This window comes from Lacerta agilis, chromosome 6, assembly GCF_009819535.1.
Source record: "Lacerta agilis isolate rLacAgi1 chromosome 6, rLacAgi1.pri, whole genome shotgun sequence".
Lineage (NCBI taxonomy): Eukaryota > Metazoa > Chordata > Lepidosauria > Squamata > Lacertidae > Lacerta > Lacerta agilis.
The window spans coordinates 29,752,582-29,764,774 of NC_046317.1; the positions used below are offsets into that span (position 1 = coordinate 29,752,582).

A 12,193-nucleotide genomic window follows, 5' to 3' on the forward strand; every position below is an offset into this window, starting at 1 on the left:
AGTCACCATGAAATGATTACGCATCAGTTTCATATGGCAAACATCAGTCTTGACTACAATTTGTTATGCGAAGAGCTATCATTCACTGTGCTAAAATGAAGCAAGTTGTTTCGCTTTCACTAGTGACCTTTTTCTTTAGCTTGATGTGCACCTGTAGTTTAGCATTGTCCTGTCACAGTGCAGACAGTGCCAGGTCCAAGCTCTAGCATTTCCAGTTAAAAGCATTGGTTGGCTGGTGATAGGAAAGACCTCTGCCAGAGAGATGCTTCTAGCCATTCTGCAGCTATTGAAATAGCCTCTAATCAATGACAGGTTAAGTCATAATGCATTTGTGCATCTTTAAAGTGCTTGTTGGTTTTGCTGCAATAGGCTAACAGAGTTGCCCCTCGGGCAAAAGATGACAAACACATATATACTGTTTGCACAAAATGCACATGAAATAGTGGCAGTTGAGTCAAAGGGAGAATCTAAATCAGTCTCACACTTATTTGAATTTAGGGAGGTGCATACGCAATGGGGAGAGCCCAAGACCCACTGAATCCAAACTTTCTCATACCTGTACATCTTGAGCTTTGATTGTGCTGCAAAGCTGTAGCTTCAGAAAACCTGCATGTCATTTCATTTGACCCATAAACTGAAAGCACATCACTTTGGAAGACAGGTGAACTAATGTCAGTGTACTGGAAGAAGCAAAGACCACCAGTGTCGAATCAATGATTCTTCAGCATCAACTCCGTTGGACTGGTGATGTTGCTCAGATGCCCAATTATCATCTTCCAAAGCAACTATTCTATTCCCAACTCAAGAATGGAAATACCAGTGGACAACAAAAGAGGTTTAAAGATGCTCTCAAGGGAAATCTTAAAAAGTGTAACATAAGCACTGATAACTGAGAAAAACTGGCCTGAGTGTGTGCCAGCTGGAGAATAACCTTTACCAAAGGCATCATGGACTTTGAAGAAACACGAACTCAGGGTGAAAAGGAGAAATGAGCTAAGAGGAAGGCATGTTTGGCAAACCCTCTCTGCGATCTACTCCCACCCAGAAACCTATGTCCCCACTGTGGAAGGATGTGTGGATTCAGAATTGGCCTCCACAGTCACTTACGGACTCACTGTTAAGACCATGTTCATTTAAGACAATCTTACTCAGCTACGATTGCCAAAGAAGAAAAAACTGAAAGCAAGAGAGGTTACTGTGCATAACTGTGCCAAGTTCCCACTAAAGCAAGTGGTGCTCCACAGTATCAAATGGTCCTCCATATGAAATAAATTCCTGTGCACAGGAAAATGCTAAGCTCTAGTATGTGAAGTTTCCTAAGCTCTAGTATGTGAAGTTGTACACATAGACTAGGAAGATACAGAAGCAAATTTCAGTGACAGATGAGAAAGCATTCTACCTAGATACAAAGGAACACACATTAGAATGGTGTGTTTAAAGGCATTTTGTTATGTTACTGAAAATGTAAAATGTTGATGGTGGCTGGTAGTAGTATGGTTTTGAATGTGAAAGCTGTATTGTATTTCTTATAGTGATTTGTAGAATGCTTAGAGAGTTCTCTTGAAATATGAAATGGTACATAAATTAAATACTACTCTCTTTTTTTTGTCCAAGGACAAAGCTTCGAAAGAAGCAAGCTTTATTTACAAGCACATAGTGAACAACTTTAAATCTGTAAACCGTACAAGCTACCCAGACTGTTTCTAATACTTAGGACATTTCAGTGACTTTCACAGCACAGACTTTTGTTTCTCAGCACTTGGGGGTTCACCTAGCCACTCCAAAAGAATCATTGCTCTAGTCACATGGCAACAAATTTAAATGAGGCACTGCATCTTACATTCATTCTGTATCCATACATAGAAGAAAACAAATATACATACATTTTTTAAAAAAACATTAGCCACAAAGAAAAATATCTACATAACATTTATTCACATGACAAAATAATGCTTTTAATGCTTTTTTTTTTTGCTAGTCAAGCATTTTCACAAATGTATGGTTGAACATCAGTCTGCTGTCATTGAAGCAAACTTCTTGCCCAGAAGGATGAAAAACTGAAGGAAGTTATTAAATACCGACATCGTGACCTGTACAATAAAATGTCCAATTTTAAATTTGACTCACCGAGTTATTTCAGTGGCACCACAGAGAGTGATAGCATTGATTTGGCATTAAGGCCCTATTGTAATCTATCAAAAAAAAAATAAAGCCTAGTGTGTCCCAGGGCTTGTGAAAGAAGTGCTAATGACCCCTTCATATGACAATTCAATGGGTTGGTGTTTTTTTTACAAAATGCTATTTTCTCCACCTTGCTATTAACCCTGTCAATCCATCTTTACTAAGCCTGCACAACTTGTAGGAGCCACCAAGGCAGGTGTCTAACCAGAGCAAATACAACCCACCAGCCACCAGCATTCAGCGATAAAGATGATTAAAGCTCCTGATCAATCAATTATGCTGCCTGTTTGGATACAAAAACAGGAAGTCACCTGACAAGGACACAATAAATGGTCGGTGAGTTCCATTTGATATTACAAGTCTTAAATTGTTTGGCCCTAAGCTCTGCAAAACTCTTGTTTCGTTTGTCTAGTGTAGTCTATAAGCCTTTTGCAGGATGCTATTTCTGTACAGCACTGTGCAAGGTTCAAGAGCGAGAGGAGTAATAGTGATAGCAGCAGTAGCATCAAGTGGTACTATTTCAGGCATATTTTCTTTTTGTTTTGTTTTTTACGAGAGAGAGAGAGAGAGAGAGAGAGAGAGAGAGAGAGAGAGAGAGAGAGAGAGAGAGAGAGAGAAGCTATGACAGGCCTGGCTTGTGACTTCTGTAAGAATACCCACAAATGTTTCTGAGTATTCTACTCAGAAATTACTTTTGCTTGCAGACAAATGGTGGGAACAGATTTAACATCTCTGCTTTACCCATCACTACTCTTTTTCCATTAAAAAACAAACAAACCTGTGAAAGCATATACAAGGCGGGGAAAATCCTAGGCACTTAGTTGCCTGAGATCCTAGGAATGCTATGGGGCTTGAAATAGTTATGCAGTACTGTGTGGGCCTGGTATCTTAAAGAATATGATACTAGATCTCAGAGATTTAAGGCTGATTATTAAGCAGACAGGTTATTACATTCTTAATAAAAGCTTTCCCGAGTCTCTGTAAAATCCTTTGCTTATGAAATGGAAACCACACTCCCTTCATCCTATCTAGTTTCTCTTCCATCCTCTTGCTGAAACATTGGCTAATCAAAGGATTTGCCAAGCTCAGTATGCTCTGCACCACTATTTTCTTTTAAATTCAATCTACATAATTCTGTGCTACAATTATTATTTTAGCTCAACCCAAGTGTGTTGCAATTCTCACATTTGTATCAACCACTTTTTGTTTCTGTTTTTATAAAAAACAAAAACAACCACACCTGAATATTGCTACATACTTGATTCTGACCTCAGTTTGAATGATCAAAATTAACATTTGGCACATATGTCACAAGTGGTTTTTTGTTTTCCTTTTTACTATGTAAATGCATTTATCTGTGGACTTCTTTTTTTTAAGTTGTGAGAAGTTCAGCTTGCAAGGTCTTGAGTCCCTTCACCAAGAAACTGACCTGCCACAATGCATGCTTTTCAGATTTGAGTGCTACATTTTCAAGAAAATGTGGAACAGTTATACTTGCAATGCAAGGTGCATCTTCAAAGTTACACTTAACAAACAAATTCATTGCCACTTTCAACAGTAAGGTGTTTGTTTGCTTCTTTTCTTTTTCCTAAGAACATTGAACAATATTCTTTTATTCAAAAGTATTTCCAAAGCTACCAGCATCATCTTTTATGCTTAATGTTCTGTTTTTAACAGAACACATATGCTTTTCTGTTATGTTATACAGAGTCACAAGTCTTCAGCCCCAGGTTTGATGGGCCAGTCACATAAATAGCAGTCTTTGGAAGGTAACAAGCAGCTCCATATTGTTACATTTCCAGAAATGGGCCAGCTCTCCTGTTTTGAAGTGGCAAAAAAAAACCCAGCCCAGTCACACTGTACCAATTTTTGAGCAGCTTAACTACCATTACCCATTAAGTTCATCGTTCTCCATGCTTCATTTTATTGCACTGCTGAACTGAGTAGCTGCTGGTTCGTTTTCTTGGAACTGCTTGGTGAATCAGAAACTGCAGCAACTTTCAAAGAATTTTTAATGGAGCTAAGTTCCCATGTATGCAAGTTAATAAAATGCACACCACAAAATCTCCTGGCAATCTTGTAGAGTTTTTTAAGAACAGCTTTTCTCAGGAGAATGTATACCCATGGATCTAAAATTTGATTCCACGTTGCCATTCGGAGAGCGAATAGGATTGTTGCACAGGATTCCTGGGAATGATTTTCATTTATTCCAATATTGGCCATGGTCACCTGCAAAAGGAAATAATTTCTATTAGATATCAGAACACATTGTCTAATATACCCATATTAATCATCTTTCATTCTAAAGACATTGTTATAATTTGCTTTCAGAATAATGAAAACTAATGAATATCTGAAAACTAATGAATTAGGTGGCATACAAACAGGTTGAAACAAAATTAATAAACTCACTAGATCTGCCTGAAAGTTAGTGGAGGGATGGAAAAGCTAGCATGATGTTAAAGGAGTAAATGATCACAGACGAATGAATTTTGATGCAAACAGAAATAGGCCAGAGAATTAGGCAGAATGGGAGGAGGTTGGCTGGGTACTGGCATCAGAGAAATGACCAAGCTGTGTGCTGGCATAAACAGCTTTCCCACTTTCTCCAAACATGCTTTTTTAACTCAGCATCCACTAGGTACCTTCTTTGACTCACCTAAAATTTGTTAACTCCTTTGATTTCTGCATGCTACCTTTCTTAGTGGAGCATTTCCCATTTTATTTACTCAAAATTCCATGCTATAAAACTCATTTTACCAATTAGTACTTAATCATGCAATACCTAATTATCTCTTACTAAGAGTTAAAATTGGTATACAATTCAAAAATGATTTCATTTGAAATGATATCCTGAACAGATATCACCAGCATTATATAGGAATGGCTAGGCATTCTATTCTATGTATAATCATCTGTGTACATGAGAAACTGTTGCATCCTAATATGGCTCCAGAGGAAGATTTGTGATTTGAGATGTCACATAAAGATGCAGAAGCTGATTTATTTATTGCATAAAGATTTATAACCTTCCCGTGAACCACTCAACTCCTTGTTTATTCAACTAATCTTAAAATTAATCTGTTTCCATTAAAGCGAAGGATCTTACGTGTTCAACCATTTAGAATTAATTCGAATTCCATATATCTTGTTTAATGCTTTTCTTGGACATGGGTTCAGGAATGTTCTGGTTATCTTAAAAAGAAACATGCTTTTTGCCCTGAAATCCAATAATTTTAAATTAAAATTACACGAGTAATAATAGTCTCTTTTAATTGAATTATTCCATTAGTGCTGAAGAATATAGATTTGTACTAATTTTGATTATTAGAAAAGGCATATTAATATTATATATAATGTTTAGCCCTTTTCAAATTATGAGCTCCATTGCCATGGTCTTATCTGGCAACAATTGTGGGTAGTGCCAAATTGCCACATTAAATTCCCCTCAATGGCACCTACATTGGGTGTTCTGTGTTTGTCACTGAGCACAGAGGTCCCAAGACACCTATCAATTCCAGGGGACCTTGCCATGGTGCCAGGTGTCGATGCCACATCTTTCAAAAAAAAGAAATTAGTTGCTGAGGACCAATGGATTTAAGAGGGAACAGAAAATGGGTTGACGTACTATTACTACAATCAATAAATTCATAGCATTAGAAAGTAATTCCCACAGTAAATTACAAGAGCAATGAATTTTTTTCTAGCCATTGACAAATGCAAAACTCTCTTAAATCAACTCTTCTCATGTGGTGAAGTCATTTAATATTCTCCCCTACCAATGTAAGAATGTTCAAGAAGGTGCTTAGAGAGAAAGGAAAACAAGGCTATTTTTGCAAAGTCCCCCATCAGCAATATATTTTCCCATAACCAATGTTTGCAGTGGTACAAAAAGATAATGAGTCAGAACACATTTATAGTTAACGGCTGAGTAACTCAAATCCTTGGAAGACAATGAAGTGATGTAGAGATATATCCAGGTGGATTTCTAAAGAATAAGGAAATGGGATTCAAATTGAAATCCTTAGAACTATTTGAAAAGTCAAAGCCTGCTTTGGATAACCTTTCTGGGCACTTAAATTAGCTCAATCCATCTAGAATCCCATTAATCATGATTAGCTAATTCCATTAGTTTTAAAAGCACTCATCATGACTAACTTTATCTACATTCCATGCAGAACAGTTAGATTAGCCACACACCAGCTTTGATTACATCAGATCAAAATCAGTTTGAAAAAAGACAAACATATAAACACAGGCTATTGGCTTTGAAATCCCATTTGTTGTTGTTGTTGTTGTTCAGTCGTTCAGTCATGTCCAACTCTTCGTGACCACATGGACCAGAGCATGCCAGGCACCCCTATCCTCCACTGCCTCCCTCCCATTACTTCTACTAAATGCAACGAAATAGCAGGGCCTTTAGAGTTAGAGTTATAATTTCATTAGGGTATAACTGCTTAAATCATTGAAGCATTGCATCTGAGAAAAATATTTATGTTTAGTCTTAGGCACTAAGGACTGATTGAGGCCAAGGGGAAATAGCTGGCAAATCTGTCTGCAAGTTTCATCAAGATGCTAGTGTAGTGAATCAGTCTGATGTGAAGGCTCTGAGTTGACTGCCAGATTTGTGAGAGTGCAAAGTTGAGATTTCTGAAAAGACTGCAAGGCAAACTTCAAATCATTCCTTAGAGTATGCACACGTCTATGGCCACATCCTGTTTAGTCATGAAAGTCCAGAAGTGCGTGCATAAAACACCCCTGCATGCATTGCCCCATACTTGAGAGTAGCTTTGAACAGGCATCACAGCCAAACCATGTTTTTTCTCTGTGCATATGATTACATGCAATGAATCCATATGCACGTTCTTATGGATCAGCTCATGTTTTCTGGCACTGCCATACAGATAGTATGTGATTATCTAAGTCCACTCCTGCCAGCTGTGAAACTCTGTGTCTGGGAGCATTTTGCTGGATGGGGAGGCTATCGTCTTGGGGGGGGGTCATTGGCTTTATAAGCTTTGACCAGGCCCCTAAATTGCCTCTTTGGGTCATTTCTCTTACCCACCCCATCCTCTTTTCTAATATAGGATAACCAGTGCTTTATTTCCAGCCAGAACCTCTCAGGTGGGTGTCATTGCCATTCTAAGAGAACAAAGGAGGTGTTTGTGGTGAGTTCCAGCACCTCTTTTTCTAGAAAAATAGCACTGAAAATAGCCAGTCACTTTGTAGCTGAGTAGGAGTGTTTTGCATCCCTCCACAGGTAAGCAGGTTTTTTTCACCTAGTCTGTATTGGGTTCAGAGGAGGTTGGTGTTTAGGTTAATAATAATAATAATAATACATTTATATCCCACCAATCTGTCTAAGTTTCTCCAGCCACTCTGAGTGGCTTACAACACATATAAAAACATAATAAAAGATCAAACATTAAAAAACAGATTATCTTATACAGGCTATAAATAAACCAATAAATTAATAGAGGAGGAGGAGGAGGAGTTTACAGTTATACCGAAATTAAAATAACCGTCATCCCCAACTAAACATTTAACCAACCCCAACCCAACAAAAACAAAACAGAGGAACCAAAATTAAAACCATTTAAAACATGTTAAAATATTTTAGCCAGTTGCCCCAACCCAATAGGTTGATTTGGTTAAGTTGGTTTCTTGGTTAAGTTGGTCTCATGGTTGGCAGGCAGATGCAGGAAAGGTTGAGGTGAGGTGTGGCATGTGAGCACCCTTATGCACCTTTGAAAGTGAAGGGCATTTTCAGAGACAAGTTGCTCTGGGTTTTGAGGCCCTTAGCCTGGATATGGAATGTTATTGAGACTAATCTGGCACACCTGCCCAGAGTTGTGGGATCCGGGAGGGGGTGGGACAGGAAGGCCTCCCTACTCACCATAAGGCTTTGGGTCTATGCTATAACATACACCTTGGAAGGGCACAGCTTGGCTGACCAAGGTTGAAATTAAGTTAGGTTCCCAATCTTCTCTTTATTTATTTATTAAATCTGTATACAGCCATTCATTTGAAGATCACAATATAAAAATACAAAATGAGAACATAAAATATGTAAGAAAAAAACAACAACAAAAAACAAACCAATAGCTCCCACACCCTCTCACAAACACATTTAAAATGACATTGAATGTTAATCAGAGAAGACCTGGTTATACAGAAACATTTTCACCTGGCACCTGAAGATATATAATGAAGGCACCAACCACACGTCACTGGGAAGAGCATACCACAGATGGGGGCCACTGCAGAAAAGGCCCATTCTCATGTTGCCACCCGCCAGACCTCTCATTTCTGCTGCAGATGTAGTTGAAATAAAATGTGGCCCTACCTATTCATTGTACAGTCATACCTTGGATCTCAAATGCCTTGGCTCCCAAATGATCGAAACCTGGAAGTGAGTGTTCTGGTTTTCGAAAGATTTACAGAAACGAACGTCTGGTGCGACTTCCGCAGCTTCTGATTGGCTGCAGGACGCTCCTGCAACCAATCGGAAGCTGCACCTTGGTTTTCGAACAGTTCTGGGTTTTCGAACAGTTCCAGGAGTCGAACAGATTCCCGGAATGCATTCTGTTCGAGAACCAAGGTATGGCTGTATTTATATCACGCCTTTTTCTCCAAGGAGCTCAAGGTGGAATGCAGTACATGGTTCTCCCAAATCCCATTTAATTCCCACAACAACTCTGTAGGGATAAAACGCTCAGATTAGTCTGAGAGGCAGTGAGCTTCATGGCCAAGTGGGTATTTGAACCCTAGTCTCCCAAGTTCTAATTGCACACTCTAATTCCTACACCGTACAGTGGTACCTCATGTTACGTACCGTCCCCCCTTACAAATCCTTTGGGTTACGCTCTCCACTGACCCAGAAGTAGATGCCCCTTGTTGAGAACTTTGCCCCGGGATGTGAGCGGAAGTCGTGCTCTGTTGGCATGGCAGCAGTGGGAGGCCCAATTAGTGAAAGCGCGCCTCATGTTATGGGCAGTTTCCGGTTACGAACGGACCTCCGGAACAGATTAAGTACGTAACGCGAGGTGCCACTGTATTTCAAACCCATCCTTTGTGTCTTACTTCTTTACTCCTGGGTCCAGTCACAATGTAGATTATTGGCACAAGAATAGAAACAAATTGTACAGAAAAACACAAACTAACTGTCACGGAGACAAGCCTGGATAGGGAGAGGAGCGTGGGAGGAGGATCAGTGAGGGAAAGCAGCAAAACAGACAGGCAGGGGGAGGGGGCGAGGTATCGAGAACCGGGCCCATTAATCTCAACAGATACGTCCGACGATGAGGACAGCAATCTCTTAGAGGTATCGCCAGAAGAAAGGGGGAGTGCTGATGTCAGTAATAAACAGGGGGAGGGGAACAAAAGCGGGAAGAAGAGATTCACGCGTCACTTCCGGAGCACCAAGGGGTTATTGTGTTGGAAAAGGCGCGTAACGGAAGATAGCAGTTAGGATGTTTGTTTTAATGGAGTGTAGACGTGAATTATAGCTCTGTAATTAGTAAGGACAATAAAATGCTTTCAAAAGCGAGAAACGAGCCGGGTGTTATCTCATCGCAACACCAAAGGCAAGGTTGCCGTGACACTAACATTAGTGTTTTTCTACACTATTTGATACTAAGTAGTATCATCCAAAATATGAACAAACTTGTGCCTGAATACACACAGCCCCTTCCCTCTTCCCTTCAGAGAGCACTATAACAAAGCCTGGAAGCCTTCAATTAACCAGGAAGGTTAATTACAAGAAAGCACAACTGGAACAGTAAAGCAAAATCCCACTACCCTAGTCTTAATAACTTAAAGTCATTTTGGTGAACACATGAATGAATGAACAAACAAAATAATCTGCAAGCGCTCAACCTGGAAGGGAAAGCTAACAAGAGATAGAGTCCTTACAATCCTTTCGGCAAATAGCTAATTTGCAATACCCAGAACTAAGGCTACAACATTGTATGAAACTGGACTTCTCGTTTCCCACTATCCCAAATATAGATCCTCCAAATATTCATAGATGGGAATAAGTCATGTGTCTTCCCACCAGAGGCATGCCTTAGTGCAGCTAATACAAATAACTCATATAAACAGCATGTTACTAATGTTTCTTCCATTCAGTTTTTACTTCCTAGTGCAGAGAGGGCTAACTAGCAATGGCAAGAAATTACAATAATAATATATTTCTACTGGTAAACTTTCAGTTGTATATAGGCCAGTTGTAGCATGCTGGTAAATTTATAACTGGGAAGTGCAAAAAAATGTGCAATTTTATTTATTCCTCATGCAGGCACTCGCAGAAAAATAAACTATTTTGCTCCATTGGCTATCTAAAATTACTGGTGGATATATAGTTAGCATTTTAATTGTCTCCCTAAAAAATAACATAATTTTACATTTCTACCCTCTGAGGAGAAATAGTATAAAATATCCAATTTATATTCTTTCAGATTACACAAACCAGTGAAAGAAAGTTTGGCCTAGGAATTTTTTTTTAACCTACTCAGACAACATCCTAACCTTCATTTCAGTGACTGAGAAATCTCATGAGGCAGGGAATTAATTCTTTGGCACTAGTGGAATACTTATGCCCGTCAGGTAACACTTATTTAGGATGCAATCCTACCTAGCAGAGCAATAAACTAGCAGAGCAAAAATTATGGCAGTGGGGTCGAGTTCAGAATCCAATGAATCCCAGCCCAGCTCAGCCACTCCCCACACCCAGAATGTGTTGTGTTAGGTCTTTCCAGTGGCTGGCACCATCAGGCATCCCAGCAGCAGCATTTCTGCCCACCCACATGTTCAGTGAACATAATGTGGGTGGGTGTGGTGTTTTGCATCAGTAGAATAATGCCAACTTCACTCTGCAGGCAGGGCCCAGCAAGGTTGGGCAGAGGGACACCTCCAAATCCAGCACAGAGGGTTTTGAACCACACCCTTAGGATACCAGCTAAAGTTAAGCATATTTAAATCTCATAGGTTTCAGTGGGATATATTGGGTGAAAGTCCAACTAAATTCTACTCACAGCAGATCTATTGAAAATAATAAAACAATGAACTAAGTTCGGTCCACAAATTTCAATTAAGCCCATGAATTCCCAAGTATTCTTTATTGCAGAATTTTATTCTACCCTAAAAACAAGATCTTGGAAGGTCATTAGTCCACAACAGTTGGACCAGTCTACCTATCCACAGTCATTTATAGTTTAAGAAGGGGGGGGTGAACTAGTAAGTCACTTGATTTACAATCATTACTAGTCCAAAGCCATCAGATATTGACAAGCCAGGACCATACCAAAAAATAAAATAATGTTCCAGAACTAATGCCAAATGATTCCATTATTAAGAATTGTAAAGAAATTCTCCTTCTGTTAGGAAATGTATTCCAAGTACAATTTATCTTCACTTTCCAATGAGACTAGGAATTATTAAAAACAGCAAATGAGACCATTTCTCTTTTTCTAAAAAGTTGGGAAGCAACAAGGCGTGAAAAAGTAATAAGAGAACATGAGTGATAGTAATCTTTGAAAACCACAAGGAGAAAGTGTCAGACCCAGCAGAGTTTTGACATAAAAGATTCCCTCCTTTGGTCAGAAATAAAGTTCGCTTCCTAATAGGTAGCACATAATTAGGTTTTTGCTAGAAATATTAATGTAAACCACACAGTAGAAATGATAATAGTAATTACTTTTGGGGTTTTCTCATCTCAAATTAATGGGTTTCCCCCCCCCTTTTAAAAATAGGTCCTCTCACAAAAGAGCAACCTTGAATAGTTGAATAAGATCTTTCCTCAAATGCATTCTTTTCCATTCCACCACCATATTATTCTGTCTCTCTCTCTTTCTCTCTCTGCAATCCCGACTAAATAACTGCTGATGCACAAGAGCTCTTGGGACACTTCAAAATAACGAAGTAAGAAAAGACTTGTAATGAGAAGGTTTCTTCTTCTTCTTCTGATTATATTTTCTACACAGAATTCAAAAGAAATAGAAAATCTCCATTA

The 12,193-nt window shown here is 39.0% G+C and overlaps 1 protein-coding gene across 2 annotated transcripts in view; it reads right to left on the reverse strand.

Moving 5' to 3' along the window:
* Nucleotides 1-1,962: 1,962 nt before the first annotated feature.
* PTGFR (prostaglandin F receptor) overlaps nucleotides 1,963-12,193 on the reverse strand; it is a 48,152-nt gene continuing 37,921 nt past the window's right edge. For both annotated transcript variants that reach the window (XM_033151750.1, XM_033151751.1), the window contains exon 3: nucleotides 1,963-4,410. In XM_033151750.1, the coding sequence (XP_033007641.1) occupies nucleotides 4,105-4,410 (306 nt within the window). In that variant the 3' untranslated portion in view covers nucleotides 1,963-4,104. The remainder of the gene's footprint in view (nucleotides 4,411-12,193) is intronic.